Source organism: Schistocerca gregaria, chromosome 11 (genome assembly GCF_023897955.1).
Source record: "Schistocerca gregaria isolate iqSchGreg1 chromosome 11, iqSchGreg1.2, whole genome shotgun sequence".
Taxonomy (NCBI): domain Eukaryota; kingdom Metazoa; phylum Arthropoda; class Insecta; order Orthoptera; family Acrididae; genus Schistocerca; species Schistocerca gregaria.
Genome location: NC_064930.1, coordinates 148152639 through 148171372, shown reverse-complemented (window position 1 = coordinate 148171372; position 18734 = coordinate 148152639). Strand labels below are relative to the sequence as shown.

At 42.4% G+C, this 18734-nt stretch overlaps 1 protein-coding gene across 4 annotated transcripts in view; it reads right to left on the bottom strand.

The window, feature by feature from the left end:
- LOC126294984 (zinc finger MYND domain-containing protein 11-like) overlaps positions 1-18734 on the bottom strand; it is a 212027-nt gene that overhangs the window by 58516 nt on the left and 134777 nt on the right. For 3 of the 4 annotated variants that reach the window (XM_049987217.1, XM_049987218.1, XM_049987220.1), the window contains 3 exons: positions 12456-12744; positions 7181-7377; positions 2771-2914 (listed from right to left, as the gene is read on the bottom strand). In XM_049987217.1, coding sequence (XP_049843174.1) covers positions 2771-2914; positions 7181-7377; positions 12456-12744 — 630 coding nt within the window. The remainder of the gene's footprint in view (positions 1-2770; positions 2915-7180; positions 7378-12455; positions 12745-18734) is intronic. The other variant, XM_049987219.1, reaches the window with a different exon arrangement.

Here is an 18734-nt window from a genome sequence, read left to right as displayed (position 1 = left end):
TTCTAAATTTGAGTGCAGTGGGCATGTCCGGAAGAGAATGAGGCCCAGGTTGAGAAGATGACTGAAAGAAAAGTAAAAAAAAAATAGTATTGGAAGATGGTAAGAATTTAGGTGGTAAAGGTCGCTGACAAATTTTGAAATAGATAGATTGCAGAATTAATGTGGCTTGGCAATAAGAAGAAATGTAGGGAATTTAGAAACCATGAAAAAAACTGTATGGGCTATCTTTTTCCATAAACTTTCCACAAATGAAAATCCAGTGCATAGTCTTTGCCCGAATGATCCTGACACTTGGTGAAAGTACAGGAGAAGTGGCAGATATGACCAAAAACATTCTTTACCTGCATCAGTAATGAATGAAATTAAACCTGTATTTAGACACCTTTGTAAAGATACCTTGTTGAAGAAATGTCTTCATAGGAAAACCCAAAATTCATTCATTTAACGAATGTGTGAATTCTGTCATTTGGAACTGGTTACCGAAAACTGTATTTGTTCAGCTTACAACCCTCAAATTTGGTGTTTATGATGCTATTTTTTGCTTCAATGATGGTGTAATTAGAAAACTGGATGTTTTGGAATTGTTGGGAAGAAAATCTAGTGGAAATACTGCAAAATGCTTGGTGCGAATAGATAGAGAGAGAATCCATAAAGCATGTATTGCTAATTTAAAATGCACAAAAGAAGCCAGACAGAAAAGAAGAGGGACCAAGAGAAGAAAAGATCAGTGTGACTCAGATGATGCTCAGTATGGTGCAGAAAAATATTAGTGGTAAGTAATTCTCATCAATAACTGTACTAGAATAGCAATATCAAACTTTAAATGGATTTTTCTCAAAACTGCATTTTATTTACTTTCAGGTACCATTATTTGATAAACTAATGGGGGTTAGGAACATGAAATTTAGTGAACTGGTACTGCAGAAGGTAATAAGTTATTACAAGTAAATTGAGAACCACAAAACAATCAGAAACTGTTTTATAATAATTAATGTACAAAAAAGTTAAATTTTACTAGTGAAAGAATTTTTTTTCTTCATAATCATAAAAGGCATTATGTTTATTTTACTTGTAAATTGAAGCATATAGATAGGTCTTCGGGGCAAACAAATCTGCTTCAGTCCTGAATCTCTGAACCATTACACCAATAACCTGAAAACAGCTTTTGCATCCCGCAACTACCCCCCCGACCTGGTACAGAAGCAAATAGCTAGAGCCACTTCCTCATCCCCTCAAAACCAGAACCTCCCACAGAAAAACCCCAAAAGTGGCCCACTTGTGACAGGATACTTTCCAGGACCAGATCAGACTCTGAATGTGGCTCTCCAGCAGGGATACGACTTCCTCAAATCCGGCCCTGAAATGAGATCCATCCCTCACAAAATCCTCCGCACTCCACGAGAAGTGTCTTTCCTCTGTCCACCTAACCTTCTTCCCTATGAAATCCCCGAACCACCTTCCCTACCCTCTGGCTTCTACCCTTGTAACTGCCCCGGTGTAAAACCTGTCCCGTGCAGCCTCCCACCACCACCTACTCCAGTCCTGTAACCCAGAAGGTGTACCCGATCAAAGGCAGAGCCACGTGTGAAAAAGCACCCACGTGATTTACCGACTGACCTGCCTACACTGTGAAGCTTTCTATGTGGGGATGACCGGCAACAAACTGTCCATTCGCATGAACGGGCATAGGCAGACAGTGTTTGTTGGTAATGAGGATCACCCTGTGGCTAAACGTGCTTCGTGCACGGCCAGCACATCTCGGCACAGTATTACACCGTCCTGGTTATCTGGATACTTCGCACTGACAACAACCTGTCAGAACTCCGGAGATGGGAACTTGCCCTTCAAGATTAGATTAGATTAATACTTGTTCCATAGATCATGAATACGACACTTCCGTTATCCACCAGGCCTCCGGGTTTTCCCGCCATAAGGTAAGTCTTTCTGCTCCTGGAATTGGAATGACTCCTTACCCTCTCCCTTAAAACCCACATCTTTTCGTCTTTCCCTCTCCTTCCACCTTTCCTGATGAAGCAACCTTGGGTTGCGAAAGCTTGAATATGTGTGTGTGTGTGTGTGTGTGTGTGTGTGTGTGTGTGTGTGAACGAGAAAGTGCTGGTATATATATAATTTCATTCTTTTACTACTTACAGTTCTTCTGGAAAGTGTAACTATTCAAAGGGTAAAATAGCATGGCATAATAGGAATAAAAATTGCCTTCCATCTCCCCTTAAGAGTGTATTAATATTAATTACACAACACTAGATGCACTTTGCAGCAAGTAACAAGTCCCACATGGTTTACAGGATACATACAAGATAAATACAGTATATAAAAGAACAGAGAATTTCTTTTATGAAGTTACTCGGTGGTTTATTTAGATCCTGCAAAACATGCAGCAGTTATTACCTGCAGCAAAGCACGTGCACTGTTATGTAAAACAGTAAGTGGAGAACATAAACACTGTTTTACAACATGACTTTGCACCACGGCTAAGCCAGTAAGATGAAAACAAAAGTTCTACAGCACAAAAGGGGACAGGTCGCAGTCAGTTCTGAATAGCTTAATGTGTCACAGCTGCAGCATTCCAATACCGTAACAGATAAAAGTTTTACAATATAATTGCCTTACAGTCCGACAAAATCTTCGTAAGTGAACGGCTGAAAAAAAGTCGTTAACGAGAGGGACGTCTTGCACACGACTCCGCCCGGCTGATTCCCTGAGAAGATTTCGTCAGAGCGCCTCGGCGAAAAAGTGCGTGTTCACAAACCATAGCGAGAGTGTTTGGGGATGTCACCTGCAAGGTGTGTATGTTGACGGAGATGGGCCGGATGTGGACCTTCTCGATGTGCGCGCGCTGGTGCTGCCCGCCGAAGAAGCGCACGTCGTACTGGTCGCCCTCCACCTTGATCACCTGCGGAGAGCGCGAGCGAGAGTTAGCGTCAACTACTCACCACAGGCGAGAAACATTTGTTCGAAAGACAGACGACAAACGTAGATTAAAATTACTGTCAGTCACGAAGGGCTGATAAAAATATTTATTCTAACTAGTATACATTTACACAAATAAAAACATTTGTCACTGATGTATACAAACAGACATGAATAACAGGTGAACTTGAGATCCAAACCCATCTACTGCTTCCCAGTTATAAAACAGAAGTACTTTCTGTGGTGTTACATAACCTTTTTAGGGTTCCGTACCTCGATCAGCAACGGAACACTTACAGGATCACTCGGCTGCTCGTCCGTTCGACTATTAAAACACCTTTTCCTCGAGAACAGGCGGGTGCACTGAGCTGAAATTCGTGCCACTTACTGAGGTCCGGTCGTACTGTGTCCTGATCCTGACATGTGCATCCGAAACCTGGGTTATGGAGGGAAGAGAGAAAAGCAAAGTACAAGCTAAAGAGATGAAATTCTTGAGGACCAGTACTGGAGTGACAAAGATAAACAGGTTAAGAAATGAGAGGATCAGAGAGTTAATGAAGGTGGAACCATTGCAGGAGGAGATAGAGAAATCGAGGCTGGTATGGTATGGACATGCCAAGTGAATGGAGGAGAAGAGGATATCCAGGAGGATACACGAGATGAAACTGGCAGGAAAGAGACTGAAAGGAAGACTGAGAGACAGATGGAAGAAAGGAGTGGAGGAATGCATCCAGGAGAAAGGAGAAGACTGGACAGAGGTGAAGACGGAGATATGGTGGCAAGGCAGAGGGCGATGGAGAGGCCTACGTTCCAAACTGACCGAGCCACAGACTGGAAACTGTCCAAGATGATGATGATCATGACTAAGGTCCACAATCCCTTGGCAGTAGACGGCCGCGGTGGTCTCGCGGTTCGCAGGTTCGAATCCTGCCTCGGGCATGGATGTGTGTGACGTCCTTAGGTTAGTTAGGTTTAAGTAGTTCTAAGTTGTAGGGCACTGATGACCACAGGAGTCGAGCCCCATAGTGCTCAGCGCCATTTGAACCATTTTTTTCCCTTGGCAGTAGAAAAAACTGAAGGTTCTAAGTGAATGCAATCAAAAGATAACGGCCATTCATGTCGCATATTTTGATACTTGAAAACTCACTCATAGAGTATTTCACTATGATCTAAAACCATCAAATTTGCAAGAAACAATCTGAACAGGATTAATATGTAATTATATCACACAAAAAATTCTTTAATTATTTGTTATCCAACTACAAACTTAAAATTAAAACACTCCAGGGACCAATAACTCGCGAGTATCAATGTCAGTAACATGCAAAAATTTTTCAGATTCTCAACTCCCAGGATGGATGGTATGTCTATGTACATAATTAAGTACGTCACATTTTCCCTTAAAAGCCAGGCTACCTTTTTTTTAAGTGTTGTCAAGATAATTTGGAAGTGCACTGATGTCTGATGTGGAATTTATGAAAAACAACTTTGAAATTATTAAATGTCTTTGCTTAACACTTTCTGCGCACATTTGTTTAGGATACATTCTAAAAACTGTATGTCTGTAAACAATAAAAATTAGACTGTCATGTGGAATGTTTTCTACTTGGTCTATACCACTAAAAATGTTAGGTTGGTGCATAATTTTGTAATGTTTTTCAAAAAGCTTAATAAACACAAAAGATGTATAACAGAGACTTCAGTTTCCAATAATATATTCTCTGTCAATATTTAAAACAGACAGCCATTGCTCGAGTAATTTTTTGATTCTGCGAATGTCGAAATCACTCCGTTTTGAGATGATCAACTAGTCAATCCACGTTTGAAGTATATTTTCACTTGGAAAGGAAGTTCCTTCGAGGTTGTTCAACAGAGAGTGGTAAAGATAACTGTCTGAGGGCAGACGATCACACGAATGAGGTCAATACAGAATGACTTCCCAACCCAACCCCTGTATAGTGTTTTTAGTCAGTCTATCAGAATGTGTGAAGGTGTTATCGTGGACTAATATCACTCCACACAGTCTTCCTGCTCACCGTTCTCGGACCAAGTCTGCAAGACGTCTCAGTTGTCAACAATAAGTGTCAGCAGTGACAGTTACATCTCGGGGAAGCAATTTGTAGTATCTGCCCCCCCCACCCCCGGTTGCACCAGATGTGGAACAATATTTTCTGTGGATGCACACAGTCCTTTCTTTACCCCAAGTTAGCATAAACACACCTTTTCTCGTCACCAGTAACAATAAATCATAGGAATGGCCAGCAATGCTAACGCGTCAATGACGAGCAAGCAAAGAAGCACCCACTGATTTTTGGCTTACACCGTGCTGAACCAATTTTTGAACCTTCCCCACAGCATCCAAATGTCACACGATGCTGGAACAGCTCATCACATCTACCATTTCTCAAGTACACTGTCGTGGATCATTGTGGATTAATACTTTTTAAACAATCTTTATGAAACCGCTAAGTGAATGTGGGGAGTCACTAATGTCAAACGATCCTCCTGGAAATAAGGAAACCATTTTCTTGCTGTGCTCTGTCCACTGGCATTATCTCCACACACAGCACAAATGTTTTTGTGCTGCCTCAGCTGCCTCCACCCCGCTATCGAACCCAAGCAGAAGAACATGCCACAAAAGTTCCGATTTCTGCACAAGGCACTCCATTTTCTAGCATTCACACCTCTACTCGTTACCTCCGAATGGCAAAATATGTGAACTCAACTGGCAACAGTGAGCAACAAATAAAAAATTACAATCAATATATAAACCCACTGCCACCATAATACCAACACGCAAAACAAAAACACTACGAGCTTACACACCAACCTAACATTTACTACCTTTGAACCTTTGAAATATACTGTATATACTAAGTGAATCACAACAGAAGGAATTATTTAATTGGCTCGATAAAAAAAAACAATCTACTCACAGAGCAACGGCAGGATACACACATAATACTGTTGTGATTGGCAAGCTTTTGGAACCAGTGGCTTCTCCTCCAGGCAGAAGAGTTGAAGGGGAAGGAAGAAGGGTGAAGGAAAAGAACTGGAGAGGTCTACGAAAAGGGGTAGTTTTTGGGAAAGTCACCCAGAACTGCGGGTCAGGGGAGACTTCCCGTACAGAATGAGAAGTAAAGTCCGATTGTTGGGACTGCGTCTGACGATATATGAGAACCTGAGAGCTTAAAGGTGGAAGACAGGGTAATATGCAAGTCAGATATTATTGCATAAATATCATGAACTAGGTAATAAGAGTGAAAAGCTAAGTGCACTGTACGTATTAGAGGTGGTGGGGGTGGGGGTGGATGGGGGGGGGGGAGACACTAAAGACAATGAAAGATGTAGAAAACTAAAAAGGACTGAAGCAAAGAGTAGTTACAGTGACGAAAAGCCGAGACGGAAGAAACTGACGTAAATTAAGGCCAGGTGGATAGTGAGAATGGAGGACGTGCTGTATTGCTAGTCCCCACCTACTAAGTTTTGATAAACTGGTGTCCGAGGGAAGAATCCAGACGGCACGCGTGATGAAACAGGCGCCGAATCAAGTTTTAGAGCACGCTCTGCAACAGACTAGCACTACAACGTGTCCTTAATTCTCGCCAACCACACGGCCTTAATTTACATAAGTTTCTTCCTTCTCAGCTTTTCATCACTGTAACTGCTCTTTGCTTCTGTCCTTTTTACATTTCTACATCTTTCATTGTCTTTACCATCTATTTTTCACCACCTCCCTCCCACCTCTATTACGTACAGTGCACTTAGCTTTTCACTCTTATTACCTCGTGCACGATGTTTATACAGTAATCTCCGTCTCGCATATTACCCTGTCTTCCACCATTAAGCTCTCAGGTTCTCAAATATCGTCCGACGCAGCCCCAACAATCGGACTTTACTTCTCATCCTGTATGGTAAGTGTCCCCTGACCTGTGGTTCTGGGTGACTTTCCCAAAAACTACCCCTTTACACAGACCTCTACAGTTCTTTCCTTCACCCTCCTTCCTTCCCCTTCAACCCTTCTGCCCGAAGGAAGAAGCACGGGCTCCAAAAGCTTGCCAATCGCGACAGTCTTACGTGTGTATTCTGCCACCGCTTGGCGAGTAGATTGTTGTCTGTCCGATTAAATAATTTTAACGACAGAAGGAATGTTACAGACGCCCACCCACTACCCAATTTGTACACGAGAAGAGCTAAAGCTGCCAACTGGAGCTCCAGCAGCAGCTCCGCCCTCCCGACAGTGCAGTACCTTAGCCGGCCAGTACGGAAAGCCCTTCTGCTTGGCGTAGACAAGCTGGTGGGGCGGACGGCAGGGCTCGCAGAACCAGTGCTTGTCCTTCTTCTCGTTGGAGACCCGGTAGCAGTCGCGGCACTGCCGGATCTCCGTCAGGTCGTAGACGCAGTCCCGCAGCATCTGCCGCGCCATGTCTGCCAGGCTGCTGTGCACTGGAAGAGAAAGCACAGCTCCGTTCAGTCGTTACCGAGTCAGCGACCTCCCGGCACCGTCGGTCGGAACGAAACGTTTCCGACTTTCGGGCCGTTTCTTTGTCCCATTTTACAACTGACATTTACTTTACGGACGGTGTGCAGACACAGTAACACCTTTCTTAGCAATCGTATACGACCTCTCACTCCATGAGAAACCTGTGCCTAAAGACTGGAAAGTAGCGCAGGTCACACCATATCACTGACCTGGACTTGGAAGAGCAGTTGAACGGAATGGATAGTGTCTTTAAAGGAGGATATAAGATGAATATCAACAAATGCAAAACGAGGATAATGGAATGTAGTCTAATCAAGTCAGGTGATGCTGAGGGTATTAGTTTAGGAAATGAGACACTTAAAGTAGTGAAGGAGTTTTGCTATTTGGGGAGCAAAATAACTGATGATGGTCGAAGTAGAGAGGATATAAAAGTAGACTGGCAATGGTAATTAAAGCATTTCTGAAGAACAGAAATTTGTTAACATCGAGTACAGATTTAACTGTCAAGAAGTCATTTCTGAAAGTATTTGTACGGAGTGTAGCCATGTATGGAAGTGAAACATGGACAATAAATACTTTATACAAGAAGAGAATAGAAGCTTTCAAAATGTGGTGCTACAGAAGAATGCTGAAGATCAGATGGGTAGGTCACATAACTAATGAGGAGGTATTGAATAGAATTGGGGAGAAGAGGAGTTTGTGGCACAACTTGACTAGAAGAAAGGATCGGTTGGTAGGACATGCTTTGAGGCATCAAGGGATCGCAAATTTAGCATTGGAGGGCAGCGTGGAGGGTAAAAATCGTAGGAGGAGACCAAGAGATGAATACACTAAGCAGATTCAGAAAGATGTAGGTTGCAGTAAGTACTGGAAGATGAAGAAGCTTGCACAGGATGAGTAGCATGGAGAGCTCCATCAAACCAGTCTCAGGACTGAAGACCACAACAACAACAACAACAACAACAACAACAACAAAATCACTGACCTCAATTTGCAGTAGGATTTTGGAGCATATACTGTGCTCCAACATTACGAATCACCTTGAAGAAAATGACTTATTGGTACACAACCGACATGGAATCACAAAATATCTATCTTGTGCAACACAGCTAGCTCTTTATTCCCATTAAGTAATGAGTGCTGTCGACAAGGGATCTCAGATCGATTCCACATTCCTAGGTTTCCAGAAGGCTTTTGATATCGTTCCTAACAAGCGACTACCAATCAAATTGTGCGCATGTGGAGTATCGTCTCAGTCGTGTGACTGGATTCGTGATTTCCTCTCAAAGAGGTCACAGTTTGTAGTGATAGGTGGTAAATCGTCGAGCAGAACTGAAGTGACATCCAGCGTTTTGCAAGGTAGTGTCGTAGGCCCTCTGCTGTTTCTGATTTACATAAATGATCTAGGTGGTAATCTGAACGGCCCCCTTACACTGTTTGACGATTTTACTAGTCAGTAAATTACAGAGACATCTGCAGATGATCAATTCCAATTACAAAATTATCTAGGGAGAGTTTCTGTCAGGTGCGAAAAGTGGCAATTGGCACCAAACAAAGAAAAGTGCAAGGTACTAAAAGAAATCTGATAAATTTTGGGTATACGATAAATCACACAAATCTAAGGGCTGTCAATTCGACTAAATACCTAGGAATTACAATTACGAGCAACTTAAATTGGAAAGACCACATAGATAATATTTTGCGGAAGGCAAAACAGAGACTGCACTTTGTTGGCAGAAGACTTAGAAGATGCTACAAACCCACTAAAGAGACAGCCTAACATTACACTTGTCTGTCCTCTGCTGGAATATTGGTGCGCGGTATGGGATCCTTAGCAGGTAGGATCGACGGGGGACATTGAAAAAGTGCAAAGAAGGGGAAGAAGGGGCGCTCGTTTCGTGCTATCACGCAATAGGGGTGAGAGTGTCACTGATACGATACGCGAGATGGGGTTGCAGTTACTGAAACAAAGGTGGTTTTCTTTGCAGCGAGATCTATTTATGAAATTTCAATCGCCAACTTTATTTTCCGAATGCGAAAATATTTTTCTGACACCCACCTATGTAGGGAGAAATGATCATCATCATAAAATATGAGAAATCAGAGCTCGAACGGAAGGATTTAGGTGTTCCTTTTTCCCACGTGCCATTTGAGAGTGGAATGGTAAAGAAGTAGTTTGAAAATGGTTTGATGAAGCCTCTGCCAGGCACTTATGTGTGAATTGCAGAGTAACCACGTAGATTTAAGCTGTCAGCACACGGGACGGGGCAGCTAATGCCAGTGTGCGCGTATCCCACTTCGCGAGATGCAGTACCCTCGGCACGCACCACGAGGCGGTTAACACGACCGTGCTATCGATGCTCTCTGGTGACAGTTTTCAGCTTTCTTTAACTAGCGAACCGTACAGTTTACAAGTGTGGAGATGTAAAATTGCTATATCAGTTCTATTAAAACACACATTTTCTTTCTCCACTGTGTGCTAGTCGTGTTGTTCTGTCTGCAGAATACACATATAAAAACTTCCGCATCCGTGAATGTGTAATGAGACAAAAATGAAATATACGTGTCCACTCGGGAAGCACATCAGTTTATAAAAGTGCATGGAATCAAACAAACTCACTTCTGATAGAGAGCACACTTACATTTACATAACATGAAATATTACAGAAATTATTTGTATTAATTTCATGGAAAACTCTAACTACCTTTTAGAAAATGCGAAAGTGGGGAAAAAAAATTTGAATACAGCAGGAAGTGAAGCCACGATCGGTTCCGGATGGTGGTGCCTCAACCACCTACACTGTGGCGGACCTCAGCTTCCAACTGCCACTTACTTTTTGTTACAATATTCTCAAGGCTTTAACCAGTGAAATGTGGTTATAGTTAACTATAACGTACCAATACGATGTTTCTCATCATTTTATTACACCAAATTGTACTGACAACCATTCGTTCTCGAGATAGTCATGTGCTGGCATTTAGAAACAGCGTATAATCATAGTGTGTAACATATGACAAGAAACCTGCCTAGTACGGGCTTCTACTGAACGTGACAAATACAGTTCCGAGTCTTCCTTCCTGCTTGCGATTGTGCGTTCTTGTTTCTTACTGGTTCTGCTTTACGTGGCACGTTGTTGATATATCACACAACTTATTTCGTGTTTCACGTGACAAAATTGCTCCTCAGAGAGAAGCAGCAGGAAGTGATGTCACAAAGCTCTTACAAAAGCCACATTGACGGTAACCGACTCGTCCCGTGTGCCGACAACTTCGCCATTCTTCAGGTGGTCGAACATTGTCCTAACAACAGTATTGTGAATGTAATACGAAAATTTATTTCCATCTTAACTGCGAAGTTTTTATTCCCAGCTTTATGCCTGTGACTTCGTCCACATACGCACGTGTCATACTTTGTACACTGACTTTTGTAGATAAGGGGATCATTACGAGTGCCTCAGGGCAGTACGATAGGACCGTTCTTGTTCTCTGTGCACTTAAATGATCTGACAGATGGAGTGAGGACCAATCCACACCTATTTTCTGATCACGGTGTAGTGTATAGGAAAGTTCTGTCATTGAGCACGTGAGGATACAGGATTACCTGAACAGAATTTCTATATTGAGCAATGAATGGTGAATTGCTCTATGTGTAGAAAAATTTTAGTTAATGCAAATGACTAGGAAAAGCAACTCTATAATGTTTTAATAGAGTATTAGTAATGTCCTGCTTGGCACAGTTACAATTATCACATATCTAGGTGTGATGTTGAAAATGGTATGAAATGGAACAACCATTTCAGACCAGTAGTAGTATAGGTGAACAGTTGATTTTGGAACACACATTGAATTTCAGAATGAGATTTTCACTCTGCAGCAGAGTGTGCACTGATACGAAACTTCCTGGCCGATTAAAACTGTGTTTCCGCCATATCCTTTCTTTCAGCAGTGCTAGTTCTGCAAGGTTCGCAGAAGAGCTTCTGTAAAGTTTGGAAGGTAGGAGACGAGGTACTGGCAGAAGTAAAGCTGTGAGGACGGGGTGCGAGTCGTGCTCGGGTAGCTCAGTAGTTAGAGCAATTCCTCGTGAAAGGCAAAGGTCCCGAGTTCGAGTCTCAGTCCAGCACACAGTTTTAATCTGCCAGGAAGTTTCACATTGAATTTCATTAAGTCTCGTTGCAGCTGAACCATCTTGTGGTGATTTGCTGACCCCCAGAAGTACACTTACGGGTGTTCTCATTACCACTTAGATGAAATATCGATTCATCACTTAACACGATGCTGGATATCTTCAATGTCGTGCAGCAACATCTCTTTTGCAAAGCCAGCATGTAGTCAGAGCTTGTAGCAACAGTAAACAGTAAGCACGTAGTTGTAAGCATCTCCTTAAAATTCTCCGCACTGACATCACGGGAACTGCAAATTTGAGACAAGCCTAGCCTGCGAGTGGGAGACTCTCACCCATTCGAACGTTCTTTAGTCACTCTTTGTTGTCCCATACTCTTCTCTTTGCGCACAACAGAAACAATACTGTCTGATTTGCTCTTTCATACGATGTATTATTTATAGCTTTAAGTTGAATGTAATAAACGCCGAAAACCCATATATTAATATCTAAATCCTCTGTATACCTTACGAAAAGACCACAAAGGTAAATTTGAGCTCACGCAGATACAGATAGGTCCTTCCTGCAAATCTTTTTAGACTGGAACAGGAACTGGAGGAAATGACAATGGCACACAGAGACCCTCCGCCACACACCGCTACATGGCTTGTGGGGTATAAATGTAAATGTAGATGTACATGAATAAATTACTGGTTTCAGTCATTTTGCCTTCTGGAGAGAACTATAGCACCCGTCTCACGTTTCAAAGACGGCCCACAATGTCTGAAACTTAATTTTGTACTGAAAATGGTTGCTTTGGTGCTCAAAAATAAACTCTCTTCAAACCGAGCATTCGAACAATAACCGACATCTCCGGGCTCCGATTCCACACTTACAGTCTACTTTCAGGCACCGGTGCAGCGGCGACTGCCGGCTACTCACCCCCGTGGTAGATGACGACGTTGTGCACGATGGTCATGGCGTCGGCACGAAACTCCTCGAGCAGGCGGTACTTGCCCTCGCTGGCCTTGTGCTCCATCGTCTTGAGGTCCATGGGACGGTAAATGAGGAAGGCGGCGCGCCACCGCTCCGACTGCCCCTGCACGTCCGTCCGGGCCACCGGCAGCGACCCCGCCGGGTGGTGGTGCACGATTGCCGACGTGCGCTCGGGGATCGAGTACGGGTTCCGCGGAGGTGGCGCTGCCGTGCGGTCGCAGAGGTTCGCCGGGAGCTGTCGACAGGCACACCAATTTCTCTGTTACGTCTCGTTTGATCGCTATTTTGGGAGAATGTTGTGTACAATATATGAACGGCAAAAATAATGTACAATAATATGACTATGATACTGAAACTTTCTACCACATTAGAACTGTGTCCCGCAGCAGATGGAGTTCGAGTCTTTTCCCTTCGCTATCCTGATACTTCCGAAATGATATCGAGTCAATTTCTCTGTTTATGAATACATATTACCAGTAGTACTGATTCCAAGCATGTAACTACTAAATTACCCTTTTTCATCAAGCTGGAAGTTTTGTTTTATTCATGAGGGGATCTTACAGACTGGCCTTTCCCTCATACTTGAAGGACTTTGAGATCAGTAGCAGCCTTTTGGCCACTAGTAGCAACATTTTAAATTCCATGCTTATTAACAAATATTAATGTTCATTGACAAATATTTAATAATTTTTCAATAAAAATAATATTTTTATTTTTAATTACTAATCATGGGGAAATGACAATATTCACCTCGTGTTAAAATTTGTTAGCATTTTGTAAACACCCTACAGAAAAGAAAATACTTTTTCATTTCTAGAGATTGCACAGTATTATTGATTTATGTAATTTTTTTCCATTTCATAATAAGGGGAGAGGGGGGGGGGGCGAGAGAGAGAGAGAGAGAGAGAGAGAGGGGGGGGGGGGGGGAATTTTAAGGAGAATAGTTTTGACATTAGCGACTCACAGTTTGATGAAGATTTTTTATAAATATATTATTCCACCATGATCCATGTGAGTTGTAATGCAATCAACCGTCAGAGATAAAGTTTATCTCATGCGAAAAGTATGATGCCCACAGTAAAGAGTTAATGTAATTTCAAATGCTGCTAGAAAATGTATTTAATTATGAATTTTTCTTTTATAATAAATAATGGACTTGCTGAAGATGGTCAATGCTGTAGTGTGTGTGTGTGTGTGTGTGTGTGTGTGTGTGTGTGTGTGTGTGAGCACGCGCGCGGACCAAAAAATCTAGAATGCAGAAATGTCTGCAACGTCTGGGCACATGTTGGCTTGCCCGCCACTTCTTTGTCAGTATTGGAGGGAGACGGACATGCTTCTATGACAAGTGCAGTATAATGGATTTGTATTATCTATGTTCATAGTGAAAATGGTGTAGTTTCTAACCAAAAGTACAAATATATATCATTTTTAGTTGTAAGTATTTTAGATCTGGTGCAATGGGGAAGGTTCCAAAATTATGAACTCCACACAAACTAAGCCTACACTCAAAATTCAGACAGTGGCCATACGTGCAACTCTGCTTGCTTGTCATCAATCTGCTCGTGAGTAACACTGACTGACCTGTATCGTTACTGGTGACGAAAAAATGGCATAAACAAAGCAACGCCCCATACAAAGACGTGTGCACATTCACATAAAATAACGTTACGCATCTGTAGAACAGCGACAAATTGTTTCCCTGCGGTGTAACCGTCACTACTGACATTTACGGTCAATAGCTCCGACGTCTTGCAGATGCAATCTGAGGACGACGACCAGGAAGACTGCACGAAGGGTACTCCACAGTAATGCCTAGACACATTCTGCTAGACTGACAAAAAACGTTGTGCACAAATTCAGTTGGAAAGTCATTCTGCACCCGCCTTATTCACCTGATCTCGTGCACTCAAATTTTTACCTTTTCTGCTACCTGTCGAACAACCTTGAAGGAACTTCCTTTCCGGGTGAAAATACGCTCCGAACGCAGCTCGACGGACAAGTTCTTCCTTTCAGAACCACAGATCTCTATAGTCATAGAATCGAAAAGTTACCCCACTCTTGGCAGACTTGTAAATAGTGAAGGCGAATACACGTGTACCTGCCGAGTTTACTAAACTTATGGAAAAACTGTACATACTTATGAACCAACAAATACACACCTTATAAAGTACAAGCTCCAAGTCTGACGATACAACATTGTCTTGTAACTGCTTGGCACCCACCAATAATGAATGCTCTCAGCGAATTTGTAAACATGAGTGAAATTGATCTTCATTATGTGATACAATACCTTCATCTCAAATCTCTTAGTCCAACTAATACCAAAACTGAGCTAGATTCTACTCAGGGAAAGTATGCTCCTTCGTTTACAACAGTAAAATATTGGGTAGTTAAGTGTAAGTTAGGCTGCACAAGCTGCCTTGATGAAAATCAAAATGGTCGACCGAAGGAGGTGACGATGCCAAAATTGTGAAGAAAACCCACAGAACTGTATCAGTTGACCACTGACGAAGTGAGAGCTAGCAGATATCCCAGTCATTTTAGAAACTGCTATGCAGCACATACCAATTGAAAATCTCGACGGGTGAGGTCTCTGTGCAAGATGATTGGCACGTTTACTAGTAACAGAACAAAAACAGCACCGTGGCTGTGTTCATTTGAGGTGTGGTCATGTTTTTGCTGCAATAAAGCCAAGTCTTCACATCAATTCGTAACCCTGGATGAAACACGGGTCCACCACTTCGCACCTGAATTGAAGAGATAGTCATGACAGCGGATTAAATGGGGAGACTCTGCTGCAGAGAAAAGCAAAGTCAGTTCGATATACATGCACGGTCCAGTTCGATATACATGCACGGTCACAGCGTAAATTTTTCGAAAAGCGCACAGAACGATTTTCACCCATTATCTTCAAAAACGAAAAGCAGTCAGTACAAATTTACTGCAGCATTTGACTGAATAAATCACACAAATACTTGCACTTTTGGTAATTTAAACATGGCTCAAATCAGTGAGTTAAAGTTCGAATTGCTTCTTCGTGTACCCTATTTGTCAAGATTCAGCCCCCTCTAATTATTTTACGTTTCCAAACTTGAAGAAATTGCTTGCTAAAAGACCTGTCAAAATTGAAGAGGTGGAATCTGTGGTTGACTGCCAGTTGGTAGAGCTCTAAGGTTCTCATTATAAACAGGGTATCGAAGCTATCAGACATAGTTGGGAACAGTGTATCAAGCTGAAACAACACAATGTAGAGAATTGAAGAGGTTTTTTCCAGAATTGTTAGGTATGAGAAAAAAAATCAAAGAGGTCCAGCCTGTAAGGTCCCCTTGTCAACTGATTACCATGTCACACACTGTCCAATCTTTTCTGGATTGCAGCAGGCACACTGCTCCCCAACATATCAACTCCAGCCTGTTCTCTCTTTGTGCAGGTCAAAATAATCTTTAACAGTGACTATTACGTTCAAAGGTTTGGAGGTCAGTACACCCATGCAATATTACACCTCCCCACACCGTAACATCTGGACCACCAAAATGACAATGCCGGATGTACCCTTATGTAACGAGGTGTGAAAAAACACTGTTGAATGTGATTGTTTTGGTGGCCCAGGTGTTACGGTGTGGGGAGAGACGATGTCGCACGGTCGTATTGACCTCCAAACTAACTGAGACACTGCACTACTACTCCACGTGCAGCAATTCTGGGGATGCATCAGACTTCATTTATATGGATGACAATCCATGACCACACGGAACAGTGGAGGTGGAGGATATTCAGTGAAAGGAATGGTGGGATGCATCGGGCAGACACATTGCGGCACCATCCACACGCACGATCGACCAGTTGTCAACAGCACTGGAGGACAAATAGATCACGCTACCACAAAAACGCATTACCAATGTTGTGGCCAGCACAGGAGCATGTTTTAGAGCACACACTGCTGTCTGTGGTGACCACCGCAAATTGTCTCGGCTTCAGTGTAATTATTGCCTTTCGATTAAAGCCTCATTTCTGTTCATGTCATTGCATATGTCTTTGAGCTACCTTCTGCACTGTAGCAGTTCTTTCTATTTACAATTAAAGTTTCACTGGCTATATTACTTGGCAGTGACATATCAGTGTGAATCACGAGGCTTTCCCCCCAGTTGCTGGTGGTAATTCCTTAGGTTATTTGGAACAAAAAATGTAAATACAGTAACGTGATCAGATCCATAATTAAGGAGCTACAACAGAGTCACGAATCATGCCACGGTGTATGAAGCGCTACACTTGTGTTCACAGGACACACAATCAGTCTTAGGCAGACAAATGCAGCAAGTGTTACGTTAGCATAACAACCGAGCTGCTGATATTGCAATCACTGCTTACTGTCATTGTCTCCTGTGTACAGTGCACTTCGCAATGCCATACAAGTTTTCAGTGCCCTGTGTACAGTGCACTTCGCAATGCCATACAAGTTTTCAGTGCAGGAGTATGGAGAGATGGTGTACATTTTGGGCTTTTGTGGCGGTAAAGTGAAAGCTGTTCTCGAATATTACAGTCGGTATCCTAATCGGAGGATTCCGAGTGCCAGAACATTTAGTGAAACATATCGAACATTGCTAGAAACTGGTACTCTTCCTAGTATTCGTATTCATTCTGAAAGACATCGTGATATTCAAGCAGAGGTAAACATTTTTAATTCAATAGAGCGCAGTCTTCTTTCATACACAAGATGCCTAGCCACCAGATTGAACATTTCACAATCTAAAGTATGCAGGATTCTTCATGAGAATGGTCTGTATCCTTTTCATATGGAGGAAGTTCACCATTTACAGCCACATGATTGCGCCAACCATTTGCACTTCTGTAAGGGGTTAAATGGAAATCTGCAGCTGTATCGCTTCACAGTGTTCGGTGATGAGGCAACCTTGACAAGAGATGGCATCAACAACATGCATGTCTGGGCAGACGAAAATTCCCGTGTCACGGTAGTATCTCAAGTTCAACGCAGGTTCAGTGGCAGTGTCTGGTGTGGTGTTGTGTGTGACCAGTTACTGGGGCCGCTTATTCTCCTGAGAAACTGAAATGGTCAGATGTACTGTAACTTTTTACAAGAAGACTTACTGCAGCTTCTCGAAGACGTCCCTCTGGAAGCAAGACGCCGCACCCACGTCCGACATGACGGGGGACCTGAACACTTCCATTGAATGGTAAGGGCTTATCTTAATCACCAATTGCCACGCCGACGGATAGGTCACGGGGGCCTTATCGACTTGCCTGCCAGACCCCCAGATTTAACACCCCCTAGATTAGTTCATCTGGGGGTGGATGAAAGACGTCGTGTTCAAAGTTAAGGTGGAAACACGAGAAGAATTGATACGACACATTTTCGATGGCTCAACATCAGTAAGGAATGAGCGTCTGAAATTACTAAATGCTACTCGCGCTGTTCACTCCCGTGCACATCTTTGCCTTCAAATGCAGGGAGAAAATTTTGAACACTTGCTTTAAATCTACACTGAATGCAAGAGACAGCTACAAAATTTTTTAATTATTATGTGCATTTTTGATAATGAAATCCTACAGTAAAAGTTTTTTTGCCATTTTTCTGAGTTTTGCAATTACTATAGCTCCTTAATTATGGATCTGATCCCATTATTTTATTTACATTTTTTGTATCAAATAACCTGAGGAATATCCTCCAGAAACTGGATGAAAACCTTGGGACTCACCCTGTACATCTGGGTAACATTCTGAGAGCCCTCTGTCTGCAATCTAGAGCAACTGGACACATTTTGTACGGGATGTTTTACTCCTATGAGTCTGTACCACCACCTCCGAAAATTTTTACTACTACTCATGCAAATTTTTCAGCTGCAGTCACACAAATAGTATCGCCAGTTTTGTCTTCTCAGCATTGCACAATCTGTTCAAAAAGAAAGAAGGGGTATAGTAAAATACTAGAAACACTAAAATTTACAGTCATATTTCATTTGCATTACCCTCATGTCTGTGCCTCAAAATCATATCTTCCAGACTGGAGCCCTTCACTTTCCCACTTAAACGACTTTAATCTCAATGCCTGCACATCGATTTCACCAAGTAACACAATGCACTTCTCAAAAATGAAAATGAGAGTTCGAAGAATTGTCATCAGTTGCACAATTTATTCTTCATTTTCTACCAGTTTTGGTTGTGACAACCATCCTCACAGCAATACTATATCCTCAAAAATAAACTGAA